This window comes from Cyclopterus lumpus, chromosome 1 (assembly GCF_009769545.1).
Source record: "Cyclopterus lumpus isolate fCycLum1 chromosome 1, fCycLum1.pri, whole genome shotgun sequence".
Lineage (NCBI taxonomy): Eukaryota > Metazoa > Chordata > Actinopteri > Perciformes > Cyclopteridae > Cyclopterus > Cyclopterus lumpus.
In genome coordinates, this window is record NC_046966.1 from 14993063 (window position 1) to 15014988 (window position 21926).

A 21926-nucleotide genomic window follows, 5' to 3' on the forward strand; every position below is an offset into this window, starting at 1 on the left:
GTTGCCCCGCACAACATACCAGTATAGTTGAGACGATGACCGTCTTGTTTTCCATTCCATTCGTGTCGTTGGGGTAAAGGTCTGACTTTGTCACCACCATTTTATCCACCTCATTCCAATAGCCAATCTAAAAACACACACACAAACACACAGACACATATAGGTCACATATCACAGAGCTACATGCTATAAGTGTAGTCATGATGGCAAATTGATTCTTCTGTTACCTTAATAGGTCCACTGTTCTTCAGCTCCATGACTGTCACTGAGTAGTTGATTCTCTTCCCGTACTGGTCAAACTGAATGTTCCCTGTTAAACCATCCACACGCACCTACACACAAATACACACACACACCAGGATGAGTGCCCAGTCCGCAGTTTCTGATCGCCCAAACATTCTAGATTGCATGGAAGTTCACACACATATTCAAGACGTGTTTTACTATATAAATTAGTCCCTGCATCTCAATGAGTTTAAAGAAAAAAACAATAACAACCATATTTTATGTATAAAAAGTACCTTTTTGGTTTATCAGACATCAAAACACTGTACAGCTGTTAATAACGCTATGAGACAAGATTTTACAACTCTGGAAAGTTATCACGGCTACAGTCAATTCAACTTTTGTCGTAATGTGGTCACATTATTAAGTAATCTTCCAGGAATGTGAACTTGCATCTATTTGCTATTTGATTGGCCACCACAGTGCCTTTCCAGATAATGCTGAACCAGGTTTTTTGCTTTGGATGATCTTGCCTTTTTTTTCCTGCAGCCCTCTGCATGGGCACCCCTGCTGCGCCAATGCAAGAGGAATATTCGCAACGCGTTTGGTGTGAACGCAGCATTACAGCCTTTACATCTGAGCTTTCCACCAGCAATCAGACACAGAAACATTTTCAAAACAGTGTCATAACCCGTAGGCTCCCTCACAAAGGCTGACCACTATTATTACTTACGCTCGGTTACACTCACAAACAGACACAGAGAAGTTTGGTTTACGTTGCCTCCTTAAAGGACCAGTCCCCAAAAATGATATGCTTGCAGTCTAGAGAGTTCAATTGTGATTTGTATTAATTAAATCAAACATTACAGTAATGGTTGTTGTAGACACACATCTCTTCTTAGTGAGGAGGTCTAATCCATGTTTACCTGTTTGAGGGCACGTTCAATCTCTACACCCTGTGCCCAGGGAACTGCTGGATTGGCCAGACAGTCTCCACTGTTGCCACGGCGACTCATGTCTATTCTCTGCTTGTGAAGGAAGCGGAACGCCTCCGTCATCACATGGACAGCATCATAGGTGAGGGCTGAGGTATACTGCAAGACATAGAAACATTGTCAAAAAACATCATTACTTCTATAACATGCTGTGTGGAATTAAGACGACCTATAGAAAAGATTGAAATGTATCATATTGAATTTTCCAGCCCTACTCATGTGCATTTGAAGCAGCATTCTATTATTGCTTTGATTTGCTTCTAGTGTCTAGTTTGCTCCTGTTGATGAAATCATCAAGGTGGAAACAGAGTTGCATTGTGCTAGAAATAGGCTTCTATTCTCAGCAGTCCCAGTTTCCAAACAACATGCCAACAACTGGTTTTGCGCTGCTTCATGTAAATCAACCTTCCACATGTGTGTGCCTCTCCTCCCACCTGTGTATTGTGCACCTGTCACTGGTCCCCAAAATACTTTACACACAGGCAAAGACACTTTTACGGCCAGGAAAATACCAAGTGGTCTGTGTCTTGGTCGTTGCAGCGGCACACAAATATGGCCAACAAAATGGTTCATATCATGTCCAAAACATCTAGAATTGTACGGCAAACATCACAAAGTGCTTTACAACAAAAACATATAAGTACTTGTGATGTATAAAGAGTTATATTAATAAACTTAATGTTAGCATGATTTTACCAATGTGATCTTTGGACTATCTCCAGATGATCTAAATCCTACCCAGCATCTTTCTATCCTGAAACAATTACAACTAATTCAATCCAGCCTATGAACTAATGATGAACAGCCAAATCTTACTTTGATCCGTGTATCAGCTCCAGGATACTCCTTCTCTTCAAGCGCCTCCCATCGCTGGTCAAACTTTGCCACTAAAGGATCATCAAAATCTACTATCTGGAACCCAGACACATTCGCACCTCCATACTGGATTTTAGCGAGGTCGCCGTCAACAAAACCCTGGAACAAAAACAACAGAAATGTTATTTTAATTGATGATTTTGTATTTACAAATATTTCGCTCCCCTGCGAGGATCATGCTTAGCCCTCCTACTGGAGGCAGATTAGCCACAGAACAACCAACAAAGCTTGTGAATAGAGAATTAATAAGTAGTCTACTTAATGTGGCTATGACTAATTGAGCTGCTAAAGCTCAACCAGTCCATGGCTGCTGAGTCATGATAGAGAAACCTAAATACAGAATTTACCTTGTGTGACATGTTATGGATCTCTTAAAAGATTAAGCATGTGCCAACAAATGTGCTGCACTTCAAAGTAACTTTTTAAAGGTTAATTTGCCCACCTGCTCATAATCCCCTTCTAAAATACTTTTTGACCGTGATCCACTTAGGGACCACTGCTTCACTGGATACCAGTCAGCCAGCAATCGACTCATTGCCAGATCTTCTTTGTTGAGCTTCATTGTTGCAGCTATTTCTGTGAGACAGTTTGTAAATCTGTTCTCTGCCGAATTACCTGCCCTCCTATTGCATCTTGTTTGAATGTGACTATTTGCTCTACCAGCCAGCCAGTCGATGACTGTAATATATACTGTATATATATATATATATATTCATTTATCAGTCATATATAGCAGTGTTTGGTCAGGTTGCATCAGAGGCAGATGGATACTCACCAAGTTAGCAATGATATAGTGGTATCCCTTCACATGCCGGCCAATAGTGATCACCTGATTGGAAGAGAGTACACCTGTGTCAATACTATAAAACTGTCGTGAAAATTAATTTTGTAATAAATGTATTTTTTTTTTTACATCTGCCAGTCTATAAATGCTGTCCAGTGAAAAACATATTTCCAAAAGATCTACTTGTGATGAGCTGAGAAAAAAAGTTTTCAGCTTATAATTACATAAGATAATCAAATGGGTTCTCAAAATACACTTAGTTTTTCTTGGACAGTAAAACCATGATCCAGTTCATGTCATATTTCTGTTAGTTTTGCAATACTGAAGAATGAGAGGAAGATAAGTTGTGGTGGAATTTGTCAGCAGCAATTATTAAAGTAAAAGCTTGTAAAAAAACCTGTTGAACATACAACAAGCTCAACATCAGGCAGTAACTTTAAAAACATAAACTATCAACTTCCTGGGCAGTTGGCAAGAAGTTAGTTCATAACTTAGTTAGAGAATAACACTGCTAAACTATAATAACTAAGTACAACAGCAAATTCCATTCCTGAGAAATACAATGTGCTTTAAGGAAAAGGAAGCAAAGTAAGAGCATGGTGTACAGATGCCGACAAAGAAAAAATATATATAATGCAATCTGGCAGAATAGTTTGTGATGCCACAAGACATCTGGAAATGGTCATGTATTTGACAGAGATATAATACACTGTAGAGGATGAATCTGTAGGATGTTGAAAAGGTCAATGAAGGTTTCTTGTTGATGGATGGATATTATTACTGGAATCAACCTGCTCCATGATGTCTCTGACTTTGTCTTGTTCACAGTCCAGGATTATGTGTCGCTCCTTACGGATCTCCAGGTCCTAAAAAACAGATAAATATTTCATTTCATGTTGTGCAGGCCTGCAGCATGAAACATACCTCTGAAAACAACATGTGTTAATTCCGTGAGGCGTAAAAAGATTTTGGCTGGCAGTCGGAGAAGAGGTGCAGTCGAGCATGAGTCATCCCGCTGCACACCGCACGCTGCACACTGTATACTGCACACTGTATACTGCACACTGTATACTTCACACTGTATACTTCACACTGTATACTGTATACTGCACACTGTATACTTCATACTGTATACTGCACACTGCACACTGTATACTGCACACTGTATACTGCACACTGTATACTTCATACTGTATACTGTATACTGCACACTGTGTACTGCACACTGTATACTGCACACTGTATACTGCACACTGTATACTGCACACTGTATACTTCATACTGTATACTGCACACTGTATACTGCACACTGTATACTTCATACTGTATACTGTATACTTCATACTGCACACTGTATACTGCACACTGCACACTGTATACTGCACACTGTATACTTCATACTGTATACTGCACACTGTATACTGCACACTGTATACTTCATACTGTATACTGCACACTGTATACTGCACACTGTATACTTCATACTGCATACTGTATACTTCATACTGCACACTGTATACTGCACACTGTATACTTCATACTGTATACTGTATACTTCATACTGCACACTGCACACTGTATACTGCACACTGTATACTGCACACTGTATACTTCATACTGCATACTGTATACTTCATACTGCACACTGTATACTGCACACTGTATACTTCATACTGTATACTGTATACTTCATACTGCACACTGTATACTGCACACTGTATACTTCATACTGTATACTTCATACTGCACACTGTATACTGCACGCTGTATACTTCATACTGCACACTGTATACTGCACACTGTATACTGCACACTGTATACTTCATACTGTATACTTCATACTGCACACTGTATACTTCATACTGTATACTTCATACTGTATACTGTATACTTCATACTGTATACTTCATACTGTATACTTCATACTGCACACTGTATACTGCACACTGTATACTGCACACTGTATACTTCATACTGCACACTGTATACTGCACACTACACACTGTATACTTCATACTACACACTGTATACAGCACACTGCACACTGTATACTGCATACTGCCTGCCACCACAGGCCAGGTCAATGACAAACTTTGGAAGCTGTGCTTGAGTTTTTTTGTGCTATTTTTGTCACTTAAATTGGGTAACTGCACCAATGTAGACCCCCTTAAAATCCCAGAAACCAATAACAAAACAAAAAAATGCTTCACCTCACTGCACAACGAACCGCTAACGCTTTATTTCACACATTTCATAGGATATTGATAATTAAGGAAGTGATATGTAGCTGTTGTTTCTAAGATTCCTGGAAAGGACCAACGTACAAAAATCAAACATGGTAGACTTGCTTTGAGTAGAAAACATAAAAAAATTGTTTCCATGAAAATCCTTGTAGGAGTTCCGAAAAGTTCCAAACCCGTATCGTCACAAGATCTATGACATCATTGTTCGAGGTATTGACTATTCCTTCGAACCTTTTGGCATCACATTAGTATTATATCAAGGATTATACCAACCAAATTTGAAAGTAGTTTGAATGTTTCCTGTGTTTATCTTGGTGTGAGTACCAACAGTGGGCAGTGCCATGAACAGAATATCAGTACCTGAAACAGAGAGCGGTAGGCTTCATCCTTCCTCTCATCTTTGAGGTTTCCTACGTTGATTGCTGTGACGACCCATTTCTTCTCTGCTGCAGTGTCCAGTATTACCTGAAGAGTAGAAAGACCTGCACACACAAACACACGCAGTTGAATCAGAACACCACAGATATTTTTTTGTAGCTAAATCAGAAATACAACCCGGTACGTTCCACTCAGCACCCATTTTGGTTCTTTCAAAAACAATACCAAAGGGTCCTTTAATTACAATTGTGTTAGAAGTTATTATGTATAGGAATTTCCATTACCTCGATCACTGTCGTAGAGATAGGCAAACCTTTCCCATTTGTAGTACTCAACTAGTGAAACTAGCGGCCCCTTGATGTCTGGCCTCATCTGGAGAACAAACTGATTCATCCCTTCTGCTGGGAAAGACGGTGTGATGAAGGAGACATGTAATGTCTCACAGAAGGATGTGATGGTGTTTACTGACTTCTTGTCGTAGAAGCCAAAAATAGCATAGACACCTCGAGAGAACTGGGAACAAACTAGGAGAGACAGAGAGAGAGAAAGAGAGAGAGAGAGAGATTTTAATAAAACATTAATTGGAGACAAACTAACATAAAAGATCAAACTCAGACACAGGAAGTAGGAGGCATTTAGATAAAAAATTAAAAGCAGTGACAAAGGAATTCTTTCCTTGTGCTCCAAAGCTTCATAATACTTACCTGCTTAACCTTTAATATACAGCTGATAATCAATTTAAGGGTCAAATACCTGGATATTATTTTTAGGGTGAGTGTGAATGAATGAGGATAACATCTGTAAATGACTGCAAACGGTCCTGAGTTCAGAACTCTTTAATGCAGCAGGCAAGCTTCCTCCTATCAGTTGTGGGACAGCCAAAATCCCATTGAGTATTATCATAATCGTTATTATTACAAGGTAGTGATAGAGATGGTAGTACGGAGGCCACAGTGAGTATTGTAATAATAATAATAGGTATTGCTTCTTTCTTCTCTCTCTCGCTATGGAGAACAGCTCAGCTATCATATTGTCATTGCCATACACTGCCCTCCTCACACCACCATGCATATCATCATACTTAACATATCACGTGACAGGCACTGTTTTCATAATCGTTGATGCCTTTTATGTCACTTCATTTTTTCAGAATTTTAAATTCACATTTTTTCAAAAAGAAACAAGCACATAGCAAAATCAACATCAACTATGATTATGTAATGCAAAACAAGAAACAACAAGAAAAGGCTAGAAAATAAATAATTACATTTGTCTTTACTTGACAGTTAAGACAAGTCAAGTCAATACATATTTTAGTCTGACAGACCGAACAACAGACAGCGCTAACACTCGAGCTAGCATGGCTAAAAATGATTGTATGACATGTGCAACTCTCAAATATAATCAGTTGGAAAATAGTATGACATAAACATTATTACAATTTTTTGCCCAGCTCTATCATTATTCTCAATACGCTACGTAGGCACGCCAGCATAAGTCGTAAGTAATTGTCACCGATCTCTGATGAAAAAGAGGGCTATTTTCCTATTCAAATATTTAAAGTAGTTTTATATATATATATATCAGAGGGAGCTGATATTTGCTGTAATGTGTAATGTGCTTTTCTTAATTTAAAGGGCGTACACAGACAGTCCTTTGTCTACAGCTATATTTGGTTGCCCTACTTCAATGACCTTGTTCTTCCTCTAGAAATACAAAGTCTAATTTCATCTCCCTGGGTATAACTTTTCGTTCATGTGCATTATATACTGTCATAATGCATAGATTTATGTCACACTTTGAGCTGACATCTTGATATGTGAACATGGCTCAACCACCAGTAATCTTACATACACATACAAGGAATTTGTCTCGGTGATTTGGTGCATAACAATTAGGGCTGCAACAACGAATTGATAAAATCGATAAAAATCAATTATTAAAATATTTGGCAACGAATTATTACACCACCCAATAAGACGCGGAGATGTTTGAGTATAACATTTTTTTTTTTAAAGTTAAGTTGAGCGCGGAGCGGAGCAAAAAAAAGCTGGTAGAGCAAAGACCATCGGAGAGACCCGTAACGTTTTGCGAGAACTAATGGTTATTTCCCCCGTGGTGGACGGCGGAAATAGTAATTATATTTTTGAGATTCCATCTACAATGGCAGCAGAAATAACAAGGACTGTCCACCTTCTGTGCTGAACTAATATAACCAACTTTAAAGGTCATTATAGTGTGGTCGAAACAGGAATTATGTTTATAGATAGTTATTATGAGAGGAAATTATAAGGTGAATAACTAAAAGAAACAAGTGCTCTATTTGCTCAAGAAGGCCTTTTGGACCAGTTTCAAATGCGCTGTGTGGGGGAAGCAAGGGGGCGTTTATTTTGAAGGCTGCATGACTTAATTATTTTGGTGGCAGAGGAACACACTAGGTAATTGCTACCATTGAGCCCACACATTCACTGCACATTTTTAGAAAAACGAAAACACAATTTCAGAGAGAAGCAAACTGAAAGATCTACAGAATGGGTTTAAAGGACATATGCAGGACATCAAACAGATTCAGCAGTGAAAACAGGTTGAAAGATAAAGCCTACAGTGAACCACATCACACAAGACAATGAAATTATGGAACAACACTGTTACTTTAAAGCCGGGTAGGTCGTTATTCACTGTTACAATCCTTAAATAGCGTATGTGTCCTTCCAACCTCCCCCTGTTACAAGTATCCCTATTACACTAACCTATAACCATGACTAGCTCTATGTATATGTGTCTTGTCTACCAAATGTCTCCCAAAAGCTATGCCTACTGTGTGTGCATGTGGTTAGTTAGTCCTGATGGGCAGGTGGCACCTTGCATTGTAACCCCAGCCACCAGTGTATGAATGGGTGTGAATGGGTGTATGACATGGGATGTCATGTCGTATGTCTACAGATTGTAAAGCCCTCTGAGGCAAATTTGTAATTTGTGTTATTGGGCTATACACAATAAACTGAATTGAATTGAATTGAAAGTCCATTTACCATTTTACCTCTCCACTACAGCAACACACCAAACCAGCTCAGCTAAGTAAAATGTCAATATAAAGCCGTGTTCCTCACCATGCACCAGCACCAAAATAGAGCCTCCCGTCTTGTCCCTTGCTTCATTAAAGCTTTATAGCACTTCATTGGCAGTTTTTTTTTATGTTGCTGCTTTACAAAATGTTATTTCGTTTTAAAAATGTATAAAATAATTTGAACCTGTAACATGCAGGTATTCTTGATTATTGCTGTTCCCCCAAACATCTTTATATATTTGTAGCCGGTGCAAAAAAAGAGAAAAGAGGACTGCATGCATTCACTGCTATCACAATACTCTGTACTTAAATAGAGCTTCAAGCCTCAGGCCATCATTACATCACACTCTGATGAAGGCAGAGAATACTGCATGCATGGAGTCCTCATTCTCATTGCTACACAGTTACTGCATTTGAAAAGTAACATGACCCTACACTGCCCCAGTTAAAAATACATATTTATCTCACCAAATTCGTGTCAAAGGTCTGTGGCTTCGGTCCATTTCACCAAAACACAATCCTGCAGTGATCTATTGTGTATACACACGAGTTGATGCACTTTATTATACTGCTGATGGGTAAGGTTATGTCTTAGATGTTAAAAGACTTACCTCAGTCTAACCAAACCCTTACTATTTCTCTGTTTGTGCACCTACAATTCTAATCAATCTTCACCAAATGTGAATTTACTTCCTCAGGACAAAAAACGGGACTGATCAGGTTGTTTGGCGAAGACAAAAACAATACCTCTTGCAGGCAGTACATATCGATAAATTAAAAAAATATATATATATAAATCTAATTAAAAGAGTAGAATGGTTATGACTCACATGGGCTCCGCGCTCTACTGGAGTCTACAGGTAATACTCTCCTCCAATCACGAGCACTCATTCCACTGTACTCTCTGTTGAGACCACCATTTCTCTGTTATTGCCACTGTTAGTGTGTGCAGCAACCATTTTTTACTGCCACAATGGTTTTGGCAAAGAAAAACGGTCTTTGGACACCACGCCCAGGGAGGAGGCCCAGTGATGCGTGCCTCCTCCCTGCAGTGGGAACTGCCATTGGTGCTCAAGGCTTTGGTGAGCGGTCCCTTTGAGTCTCTTGAGCGCTCCTTACTGAAGGCATTGTCGCTCAAGACAGCTTTGCTGCTTGTACTGACCTCAGCTAAGAGAGTGCGTGAACTAACAGCCCTGTAGGTGGACCCCAGATGCTTGCTTCTTTAGAGTGACCGCAGCAGGGCTACCCTTAGACCAAATCCCTCTTTTGTTCCAAAGAACTTAAGGAGATCTTTCTGGTTGAGGGTTATTCAGCCGGATGCTTTTTGTCCTATACCTCATGTAGGGAAACGGGAGAAAATGTTACATCTGGTTTGTCTAGTTTGTGCATGTTATGTTGAATTCACGGCCCCCATCAGACACATCGAACGGCTGTTTGAGTGCTTCTGGGATGGTTTGACCGTGGAGCCCTATTCAAGACACACCTGGCTTTGTGAGTGCAACTACCAAGCCTATAAGCAGACAGGAAGACACCCTCCCACTGTGGTCTGCACACACTTTACATGCAGCGTGGCAGTGTCGGGGGCTTTGTTGGGTCAGGTGAGCGTTGAGGATGTCCATGTATACAGTCTATATAACAGTCTCTTCTTAAGAAAGAAATTATAAAGGTTATCAGTGCTATTTTTGCTGTTGCGATGTGAAAATCCATCTGAAATTTATATTTTTGAGGTGTTTTTTAAGATCTTTGTTATGAACCGAGGAGCTTGAGGCTGAGAGCCACAGACAGGGAGCTGAAGTCAAAGCCAATAACACATAGGTTTGAGTCTCATCATGAGATTTGTTGACAATAAGAACAAATGTAGAATGACACCAGATCAAATATTGATAATCTGGAGTTTATCAAACTGGGTTCAGAAAAATATTTAAATAAAAAAGATACTTACAGCAGTTAGTGACAGCAAAGCTGTTGGCCACCTCCAGGTTATCTATGTGTGGAGTCAGTCGGAAATCTGCCATCCCAAACTGAACCATGCCAACTCTGAATGCACTGTACTCCTGATCTGCCCCCCTGGGGAATAAACCACCTGAGACAGACACACAGACAAGACCATGGTTAGAAAGACATTTATACAATATCAATTATATTAACAAGAATACACTGTTGTAACTATTGCTACTTTGCACACCATAATGATGCAATATCACAGTTGTTTCTCATTTTGTTTTGCCACTCTCCCACAGAATCAGTAATGCAGCATTTTAGTTTAATTTCCAACAACGACCAAGTGGCATCTTTAAGTGAGGTGGATACCATGAAAACTCCTCTGGAGTCTTAATGCAACAGAACAATGTACTTTACTGCAGAAGGTACACAACAAAAATGATGGATGATAGAAAATGCAGAGGAATATGTGCAGTAGGATGGCTAGAAAAAGACAGAAAAAACTATTGTGTTGTAAAAGCAGTTTGAGAATAATCTTTACAGAAATTAATGAATAAATGCATACGATGCAATGAGGAATTAATAATTTGTTATAGACAGACAATCATTAGCTGTATCCTATCTCAGTTATATAGCTGGGGGTATACAGTATATAGGTTGCCACGTTTTACAAAGTATATTCATTTTTTACAGAAGTCAAAATATTAACCAAAAAAACACGATATTTGGAAGGCGTCTGAGGGCTTTCTCCCTGGGCAACAAATCAGTATATTGCTGTGGAAGTTTACTGTATTTGTAAAAATAATTAGTGCTAGACTGATATTAGCACATATTAGCTATATTAGCTTAATTGTCTGAAAATAAATACTCCATACAATTACAATTCTGCATTTCTAAACAAAACCAACAACTACTACAAGTCAGAGTCTTTACACAAGCCTAAAACCCACTAACAGGTTTAAAAAGCATGCTTTCTCTAAAAAAAATGTAAGTAAAACCCGTAATTAACTTTTTTGAAATCCTTTTAACACATCAAGATTGACAAATGTTTCGAAGAGGAAAAGCAACCAAATCAAAGCTTAAAATTGTCATATTTCATCAAAATCAAACAACTGTCTGATTAAAATTATGACATGCTCGGAAACTCACCAAATTTGGCACACATTGTTATTTACTGCTTACTTATTTTCTTCTTGACTTAAATGTATGTTTAATATTAGTTAGTGATCCCTTTAATAGTACATTGTGGATATTCAGAACAATCTGACTGCATCCACAGTCCCAGTGTCCCAGCCACAGCATCTGGAGATGCTGAAGATCAGTTCACCAGGGAGTACAGATTTGAGATTTGTATTTGTTTATCTCAACTGTTTTACAAATATGACTTATTTCACATTTGTTTTTGACTTTTTTTAAATTTAGATTTAAGAACCTAGAGACAAAGTGGTTAGCTCAGTGACTGATATGTCATTGCTACTTATATTGCGTTATCATATGTTGTTCTATTACATTTGAGATGACTTTTAATATTTACTTCTTTTCTTTCTTGGAGTCGCCTAGCGAAAGCATTTCACACTTGTATAACAAGTCAAGACAGACCGACGTGTTCATTTTGATTTATTTTTTTTAAAGACCAAATTCTAAACAGAGGAAGAAAAACATGTACGTCAATTAAAAAGATTCTACCTCATCTTAGCTGAACCACTTGTGGTGGAGCTGGCAGAATGAGTTCATATTTCGACACACACACGATCTTTGGCCCTGAGTAGGGAGGCTGGGGCCATACAAGGCGAGTATCTGCTCAGAGTGATGCAGAATTATTGGCTTCTGTGACTGACAAGTCTTAACATGCTCACTGAGCTTCTGTCATCAGAAACAAGGCCACTAGTAATAATCGGCCATTAACTTTGTCAGGACGTCATGTGGGCTCCTTCATTCATAGCCCACTTTCAAATGTTTTTATAGAGATAATTATTCTACATTTCAACCATAATATGGTAATGGTAGAATCATTTTTCACATATCCATATATATCGTGTATTAAAAGTGGAATCAAGAAATTGGAAGCAAAACATTTAACAAATATAATTTAGTCAAAATAATGTTCATTTCCCAAACATTACATCATAGTGAGACAAAGAGGGCATAATGACTGATTGGCTCATGTTGGGCCTGTTCCAGTTTGGGTCAATTAGTGTTAAAGGTTAAATAAAATCATACAATGTGTTGTGTAGTGTTGTCATAATACCAATATTATGACTTCATTATGATACAATTCCTAAATATGTCAATACTAATACTTAACGATTCCACGGCAAAAACCTAAAACATTAGACAAATAATTATATACATGAAAGAATAACTTTTTTAAATTATTTCAACATGTACACTGTATGCAGTAATCTGATGTCCCTATCCTTAAAAATGTTTGATTTCTTTGACAGTGGAGAGTGGTGCTGCAGCACGGAAAATGGCAAAAGGCTTCCAAAACAAAAACCCACAAAATGATAATACATTCAAAGGAGGTTTTGTGAAAATTGATATTGGAAAAACAGCTAAAATCAGGGAGACACAACAGTAAGTGTAGAAACCGATGTGTTTTTGTCAAAGGGGTGTTTTTTGCTTTCAAAACATAAGAGTCTTCATATAAAGCCTTCAAACGGCTAACTTGCATGGTAGCTGGATTCTCATCATATCACAAGCTCAAGTGAGGATCACAGGGTCACATATCATATTAAAATTCTTCTGGCTTGATTGACAGACGGTTTGTCCAATCACCTGCAAAGTATTTCAGTGACAGTTCCTGAGATGGTTCTGTGTAAACAAACTATCTGCCATGACAGGTAATATAAAAATCATCACCGTCACCATTCAATTATAAATAAGTTCAGCCAAAACAACCTTCTTCACTACATACAAATGGGTAACCAAATTACCAGCAACCTAAATAATAACCAAATAAAATAAAAAAAGAGCGGACTGAGTGGGTTTCACCTAACATACAGTCGGGGCCATAAGTATTTGTCACGATGTTTCAAATGTTGCCTATTCACACGACTGCAAAAGATTTGAAATAAAGCAGTCAATATGTGGTTGAAGTGTATACTTTCAATGGATATAACAAAAATATGGCATTACCTGTTTATGAATTACAGCTATTTGTACACAGTCTATCTTCCAAATAACCTTCATCTAAAACTCATCAGGCTTATTCAGATGTTTTATGGCAAAATCTGGCGTTCCTGTTCCCCAGTGTTACCAGTGGTTTGCACCTTGTTGTAAACTTTCTATATTCAGACTCATGAAGGAATCTCTGGATTGTAGTCTTTGACAAAGACACGCCTCTCTCCTTAACAGTATTCTTTAACCTCAGTAGTCATTATTAAGAGGTTTTTATTCACCAAGGAAATAATTATACTACATCTACTTTACATGCCTATCGTGGTATTCCTGGCTTTTTGCTGTTGGTGAGATTGACAGTACATTCCTTATTTTTAGGAATGTACCAAACTGTTGATTTGGTCAGTCCTAAGGTTTCTGCTATCCGCCAGCTTGTTTGTGTAGTTTATCAGCCTTTTAATGGCCTCCTTCACTTGCATTGCCACCTCTTTGGTCCTCATGCTGAGAGTTCCCAGGACCAGCTATCAAATGCAAACATTTTGAATCATCTCCAGACTTTTTAATCTGCTTAACTTGTCATGAAATAACGAGGGAACAGGCCACAACTGGCCATCAAACCATTTGTAAGACAATTGTCAAATTGCTTTTGAGCCTCTGAAAAGGTGGGGGACTGTGTTAAAATAGTTGTAATTCCTAAACAGTTAATGCCATATTGTTGTGATATCCATTGAATTAAAGCTGAAAGTCTACACTTCAACCACATATTGACTGCATCATTTCAAATCTGTGTAAAGTCGTGAAAACAGGAAAATAAGAAACATTGTGTCACAGTCCACATAATTTTGGCCCTAACTATAAAGCCAGGCACACATGTCCCTCACATAATGTGCATGCTCAGATCAGTACATTTGAGGCTATTTAAACAAGTGGCAAAGTACTGCAATCAACCCCAGAGCACCCACACAGTCCATTTTCAATGAATCATTTTATAATCCACTTCAGGTTATAGCGCAGAGCCTCAGCTCAGATATTCAGCTCACTCCGAGTTCTCTCTCCTCCAGCTCTCTCTGTAGAGTTTACAGCTTGTTTTGCCATCTCCATCCACCAGCCCATCCAAATTTAGTGTCCTCCTTCTCCACGCAGATTGTATTATGATCCATTTCTAACTTTGTCCAGGAACAAATGTGTGTTCTCACAGGATTCTGGCTGTTGCCTAGCAACTCCAGTGTAATGTAGTCTACCTATCGCTTAGTGTGTAGTTTCTGTATTTCCTCAGCGGTAGAACATATGCTTCATTTTGCCTAACAAAGACTAAATATCTGAGCAAGTTGCCCATTGTTTACCGAGCCAACTTTTTCAGTCTTGGTACTGATAGCAACACCATGTGCCGGCCGACAGAGAGAACAAGTCTTGATACCAGTGTTTATTAATAAGCTGTATGCCCTACAGTGTTAAAGTGACTAGGATAATGTCTTCATGTGTAAGGCAACATCAGACTTGACAGACATTTCGACTATTCGGATATTCGTTAATTGGGTATCAATTAGTTTTTGTTTTCTTACAGAAATAAATGCATTTGTGTGTAAGTGTGTACGTGTGTTTGTGTGTGTGTATGTGTGTGTGTGAGTGAGTGCATGAGAGAGTGGGACGGCGGCATGTTCTTTTGCACATGTAATATGTTCTGTTGCTGTAAGTCACGCCCCAATATTAAGCCACGTTAATTTGCTTTCTTCATGAAAGTGAAACAAGTAGATTGGTAACAGTCTCATGTCCTTGTGTTAAGTACGGATAAATAGTAAGGATGTGTTTAGCCTAGCTTAGCATACAAACTGGAAGCAGGGGGAAACCTGCCAGCCTGGCTCTGTTATAAAATACACCAAGCAACGCCTCAAAAGCTCACTGTTAAACACTATGTATCTTGTTTGTTTAATTCATAAATAAATCTAAAAGATTACAAGTTGGACCTATCAAAAATTATGTTGTTTAGCTATATTTGACTGTCTGTCTATATTTGATAAGATACTGTAATTTAAATTAAGTGTTTGTTTGTTGTTGTTGATGATAGACAGTGAGGTGCCATGGATCAAATATAGGGATAGAAGAGGACAGAATACTTCAGGGGGGGGGGCGGAAGAGGAGAAAGAAAAGAGGAGGCAAAGTGTACAGAAGAGGGAGCAGGGGGCGAGAGGGCACGGGAAAGAGAGCAAGATGCCTCACCACTGCTACTGCGTCAAGCTGTCAGCCCACACTGTCACTGTAGGTTAGGTTTCCGAAAACAATATGTATTTCCAACATCTCCAGGACACAAGTATCACTGGTAATTGATCTTCTGATCTCTCTCGCAGAAAAAAGCAAATAAGTATTTGCCTGAGAGCAACAGGGTTGGTATTTACTTTGATTCTCCTGAATCACTGTTCTAATATGGATGATTCTAGTGTGTGGAGCACTCTTAGACAAGTGGGGGATTCTCTACTGTGGTCTGTATTTCTAGCCATCATAAGCCCTTCTTTAAACACCACACACCAGAAACTACAGCAAAATGCTGTGTATTTATGCTATTTACCATATACAGTATACAGTGTTTCATTTCAGTGCCATAGTCGTATTCTGCTGTATGGTGCATAGTGTTCCTCCACGGGCCGCATATGAAGAGCCGAAAACAACCACAGTCATCACGCCACTTCAAGGGCAACAAAAGCACCGCAAGCACAAAGCCAAAAAGAGTAATTTAAGTAATGTATTCTGCACAAAAGATGTACAGACAACGAAAATAAACAATCAACGGTATACAGTTCATTCAACAAAAGCTGCACCGGAGCAACAAATGCTAGAGGACCCTTTTAAAAGGAGAGACAGTGACAAGTCCAAAAGATTAAAGTGAAGGTTTGGAAAAAGTGGAAGTAAAAGCATTAGGGATGGAGACTTTTTTTGTTTTGCTTAATGCAATGCAGAGCATTAAATTGTAAATCATGTACATTGAATTAATTGTAATACCTTGAAGTGTGCACTAATCACCTGTACTAGTTAGGAAAATAGATGTATCGGATTGTGACTCGGTATCAGCAGATAGTCAATACCTAATGACTACGATTGGGGGCAAAAACCTTGATCGTAATAGTAGGCAGTTACTGATTTCTGGTAAAAGACACCTGATAAACATACAGATGTAACCAACGTAATGGTATATTGATTTCTGTAGGAGCTGTCCCATGTATCATCATGAATGTCAGACCGGTTCCACTTACCGTACTAACTGTATCCTGTACCATGTCAACATAACTGAAAGTGGAATTACTGACATATAAAAACTGCTCAGTAGCAGCTCCCGTTTGGACTGGACTGTGAACATTATTCAATTATTGCCATATGTATGCTGTGAAATGTCTGCAAAGATGCAGATTATGCGTTGGAAACACTTTCAAAATATTGCATAATTTCATATTTGCCATACATCTACTCTAAAGTGTGATTGTGGAACAGAAATATATTTTGTTAGAGTCAGTATTTCCTATCCGGACTGAATATTAATTTTTGACCCCTCGACATGCATCGAATGTTTTATTATTATCACCCTTTTAAACAGTGTAAGTACATAAAGCCTTTGTGAAGAAAACACATTGTATTACTTTAAAACCACAAGATAATTCATTGTGAATAAAACAATGACAAAAACCCTTCTTAAAAATGAAGCTCTTTATTTGTACACATTGAAATATAAATTGGGTAGACATAATGTAAAAGGCAGCAAAGCCACGACTTGTTTGTAAACTGTCCAGATCATGTGCTCCATCTGAAATGGGTTTCTTGTTTACCGAAAATGCGTCAGATGATGAGGAAGCTCTCAGGTCAGTGGTCTTCTCCTCATACTGGGAGGAGAATCTTCTGGGTTCAGGAGCTTCAGGACCGATTCTCGGGCTGCTCAGATCTCCTGTAAAACAGCAGAATTAGTTTACATCAAGGTGTATGTAAGTAAGTGTGAAAGGAGGAAAGTTATAGTTTGCTACAACATCCTCACCTTACAGGTGTAGTCATGGTAACAGCTGCAAACAGTGTAAAAACTGATAACAAATCAGTTGTATCTAGTATGGAGAAAGAAATTGCTGACATTTGACTTATGGGGGTGACTAAGTGTAAACAAGTGAAGCTTGTAAACCCGGTGTAAGGTGCAAATAGTGACTGAGTGAGACTCAATGAGACTGTGACCCTCGGAGGGCTGTGAATCGTAAAGATCTTGTAACTTTACACTCTGTCATGACATTTAAAGATCTTAATGTTAATTTCTCTTCTGCATACTCTCTCCTGGCTCACCCTGACACTTGCTGCATTAATAGTTGTATTGCCAGGTAGATTATTTGGTGCATAACAAGAAACAGGGGAAAAAGTCTAAAAATGTTAGATAAATAAAGTTATTTTATCTCATGTCGAGCTTCCTCGTCCCAAAGGACTGAGCAAGTTAGTGTCTGGGTGCGAGTCAAAGCTAAACAATGTTGTCAAGCAAGGGAATCACTGTTTCTTCAAAATTCCAAACAGTTTGACCATTTGTTTTTCACATGTCTGTCAAGTAAATCCATGCAAATGTTAACAGGCAAAAAGTCTGCTAAATACACAGTAACTAAAACAGCATAAAAATTGTAAAACTTACAGCTTCCAAGTTTCTAGTTGGGTCACGGATGGCAGGTACAGATCCATCCTGAGCTTCAGTTTTTAAGAGTATGCTGCGCCGCACTCGCAATAGTTTTTCTGTTGCGAGATCGAAAATCCAAAAATCCCTAAAAAAATTAAGTTAATCCACTGGGTCTTCACATCCTCAGATGATGGGAGTAAGTTACATAAATACTTTTCTGTTGGTTCCTGCAACAACAGAACTAGTAGCATGCTTTCCTCGTGTGAGCAGGTTCACGATAGCGAGGGCATCACAATGGCGGACTTTGGTAGATTTAACAGCGACTCCATGGATGGGGGCATACAGACCCCATTTGACGTCAGAAGAGGAGACAAATCTGATCTGCTTGTTTTCTGATAGATGGAGCAGGAGAAAAGAGAAGGTGGTCTTTTCTGACATTCTGGGGGGTCACACCAAGGACACAAGTTATGTTTTAAAGCCATGAAAAAGTGCATTTTGCACAATATGTGATCTTTAGTTGAAAAGTCTCAACTATTGGATGGGTTGCCAATAAACGTGGTGTCGAGCCCCTAGGAAGATTTGCAATAACTATGCTCATCATGTATCTCTTCATCTCAGGCCATCTTCAAATAGTTGCAAAATTAATGAACACAACTGTACTTTGTGTTTTATTAGCATGCACAGACACTGACCTAAAGTAAGTTAAGTAAAGCAAGCATGTTTATCTATTGGGTGTGGTTAGCATCCTGAGGTTAGCATGTAGCTCAAAGCAACACTGAATAGCCTCAGAGTCACTGCCGTGGCTGTAGACCCTTATGTATGCCGGATGTATACTCCTACGGCTGTGAGCCTATGTGTTCTGTCTCTCATGCATTCCACGCATGCTCAGTACTGCAGCAGATCGCAGTAGCTTTTCATTTCTAGCCAGGAGTTTTCAAATTCTTTGTCAGGTGATCTTTGATTTATTTGATTGATTGAATCAATAGTTCTATGTAAGTTTGGCTCCACACAACTCTGTAGCTGGTAACCGTATATGCGCTGCAGGTGTATCTAGTAAAAAGATACGGTTCACATCAGTTATATCTTTAATGTAGCCAAAGTGTTTGTCGTATTAACAGATTTTGGACAAATTGGCTTAATGGCACACAGGAATAAGGCTTTGGATACACAATACTTGATAATAGGATCAATTATTTGTAAATGGATTTTCACGAGAAATAGTTGACAGCAACACAAATGACGTAAATATGAGAACCTCTTTAATGTGAAATGATTGACAAAGAGGCCTATTGTGAAACAATTTTGACAGCTTACTAAATGGAATATTTGAATTGTAGAAATAGAAATAAATTAAGTAATTGTGTATACTTATAGCCTATGAATATATTGTAATGGAATTGCATGTGGCTGAAAATCCAACACATTGTTTCAGGGGTTGTATGCAGTCCAACGAAGAATGGAGCTCAGGAAATATGTCTCAAGTGGCGGAATTCAATGATTGTGGCTTCACCTGGCTTTAGCCGTGTGCCAGTCTGCTGTGCAAGCAACACCTTGAAGACCAACAAACCCCGCACATATGCGCGCACACGCACCACACGCAGCAACGACAGTAACATGCACGCGCCCATATAAGCACATACACAAATATAAAAGATGAAAACGTTGACATAATTAGAGCACTGCAGCAGCCGCCGTATACAGCCAGGAGGCCTTCTCGTTACTAAGAGCGGCACAAGGAGGACAGAAATGAGATAGGCCGATTTTAGGAGGAGGAAGACACCGGGGACGATGAATGGGACAAGGAGGAAAGCGAACGGTGGTGACAATTTAGACAGACGGATGAACGGTGGAGGTAAAGATGAGAAACGGTGGGGCGATGACAGAGAAGACAATCCTACCGATCTGGACGCTCGGAGATCCGCACAACGCCTCGCGCCATAAGAGTGTCACCACAAACAGCAGCTTCATGGTCGTGTTCGGGCTCCTCGCGCGACGCCACATCAGCCTACGGTGGCGGTTCCTACCAAAACTTTACCTTCATCACACACGATGCGAGCTCATGGCGTCATTCCAGGTTCGCTCAGAAAGCGTCTCGAGCTCTGCAGATGCACTATCCTCCTCTCTCCTGAGATGCGCGTGCCGCTACTGCTGCTGGACTGGAGGCGCGCACGCGCGCCGAGGATTGCCCAGGAATACCGATGAGACACGAGACCGAACCGAGAGCAGCCGACAGCTTCACGTAAAACAGCGGTTATGAGAACCGATATGAGGCTGTAGGAAGAGCAGTACAGTACGTTAACAGTGGCGTAAGCATGATATATTCATACTGAAGGACTATCACATAGTCTTCTATTTTATATCATTTTTCATTTAGCTATTGATTTGACCTGATATGACACAGCAGGCCTATCTGAGGCAGCCACTTAGATCTCTGTTTGTCTCTTGGGTGTCCTACAAGGACATAATTCATACAAATAAGAATAATAAAATAGTACGTATATAAAAACCCCTCTAGTCCTAGGACAACATAAACAAAAATACTGAATATCATTAACATATACATATAGACCAAGTCTAATGGAGAGGTGATTTCCACTCAAATAACCCAAGCTTAGGTTTAGAGGTAGCTCTAAACGTATTAGTACATGGTCAGTTTATTCATTATATTGTGTTCTTTTGTCTTCACTTCAATGTTTTAGTTTAGTTTTTTTTTTATGGAAGCTGCTGTATTTTCTTAAATGTTTTTTAGGTTTACTATAAGATGAACATATTTGTCATGTTGCTGTGTTACTCTTTCATATTTTGGTTATTTCAAAACATGATGGCCCTCCTATTCACTTTGGGGTTTTTTTGGAATATATTATTGTACTTTTTGTGCTTGTTTCATTTCTCTGCACGGTAGTGTACGTGGAGCTTGTGACCACTTGATTTGAGTCTAGGTGTGGCAGGCTATGGTTTCAATTTAGATGTTTGTTTATTGTCTGTGTTTGCCCAGAACCCAAATAAATTACACTGCAGACAATTTGAGATTTCCTAACTTTTTACTTGGTCTTTAGCAATTTTAAGAAAGTCAGTCATTTATTCATATCTTATATAATGATAATGATTATATTGCATTTCTAAATCATGGCGTTAATTTTCCATCATAAAGAAAAAAGAACTAGACAGATGCAAAATAAGTGTTTGCTCTCAAAAAAATACAATTGCTCTCTTTTGTATGCGTAGTAAAGACACAAATAATACCTTCATACAAGGATTTTTTTTTTGTTGAGCAAAGGTTGTTTTTTTTAAACCTTTTTGCCAAGGTTATTTTAACCATCGACATCTCTCTATTCTTTGCATTAATATAGATTATTATAATATTTTTTTCCATTGAATGGTATATTTTACACTGAACTAGTTCATCTTTATCTCAGTAATAGTGTCCAAATGAGCATAAAATATCACTATGACCCTTAAAATTCTGTCTCTTGTGTTATCATATACTCAATGCAAGCAAAACTACAGAGCAAAATCACACGCTTTCTGATCGCTTGTTCAATCTATGAATTGTCAGAAACAATGGATATCAGGGGCCCCAAGAAAGATTTGCTGCGCGGTACACTCGCACACATTCACAAGGGTGACACTTCCCTTGGGGCTTAGCCCCCCCTTTCTTGGAATCCGACAAGCG

The 21926-nt window shown here is 38.9% G+C and overlaps 1 protein-coding gene across 4 annotated transcripts in view; it reads right to left on the reverse strand.

The window, feature by feature from the left end:
• The window catches only part of LOC117730462 (glutamate receptor 2-like), a 46181-nt gene extending 25779 nt beyond the window's left edge, over positions 1-20402 (reverse strand). For 3 of the 4 annotated variants that reach the window (XM_034532195.1, XM_034532212.1, XM_034532203.1), the window contains exons 1-10: positions 20152-20400; positions 10511-10651; positions 5786-6025; positions 5484-5605; positions 3672-3746; positions 2872-2925; positions 2037-2195; positions 1152-1319; positions 228-332; positions 20-127 (exon numbers count right to left, since the gene is read on the reverse strand). In XM_034532195.1, the coding sequence (XP_034388086.1) occupies positions 20-127; positions 228-332; positions 1152-1319; positions 2037-2195; positions 2872-2925; positions 3672-3746; positions 5484-5605; positions 5786-6025; positions 10511-10651; positions 20152-20254 (1275 nt within the window). In that variant the 5' untranslated portion in view covers positions 20255-20400. Of the gene's footprint in view, positions 1-19; positions 128-227; positions 333-1151; positions 1320-2036; positions 2196-2871; positions 2926-3671; positions 3747-5483; positions 5606-5785; positions 6026-10510; positions 10652-20151 lie in introns of all 4 variants that reach the window. The other variant, XM_034532189.1, reaches the window with a different exon arrangement.
• Between the last annotated feature and the right edge of the window lie 1524 nt (positions 20403-21926).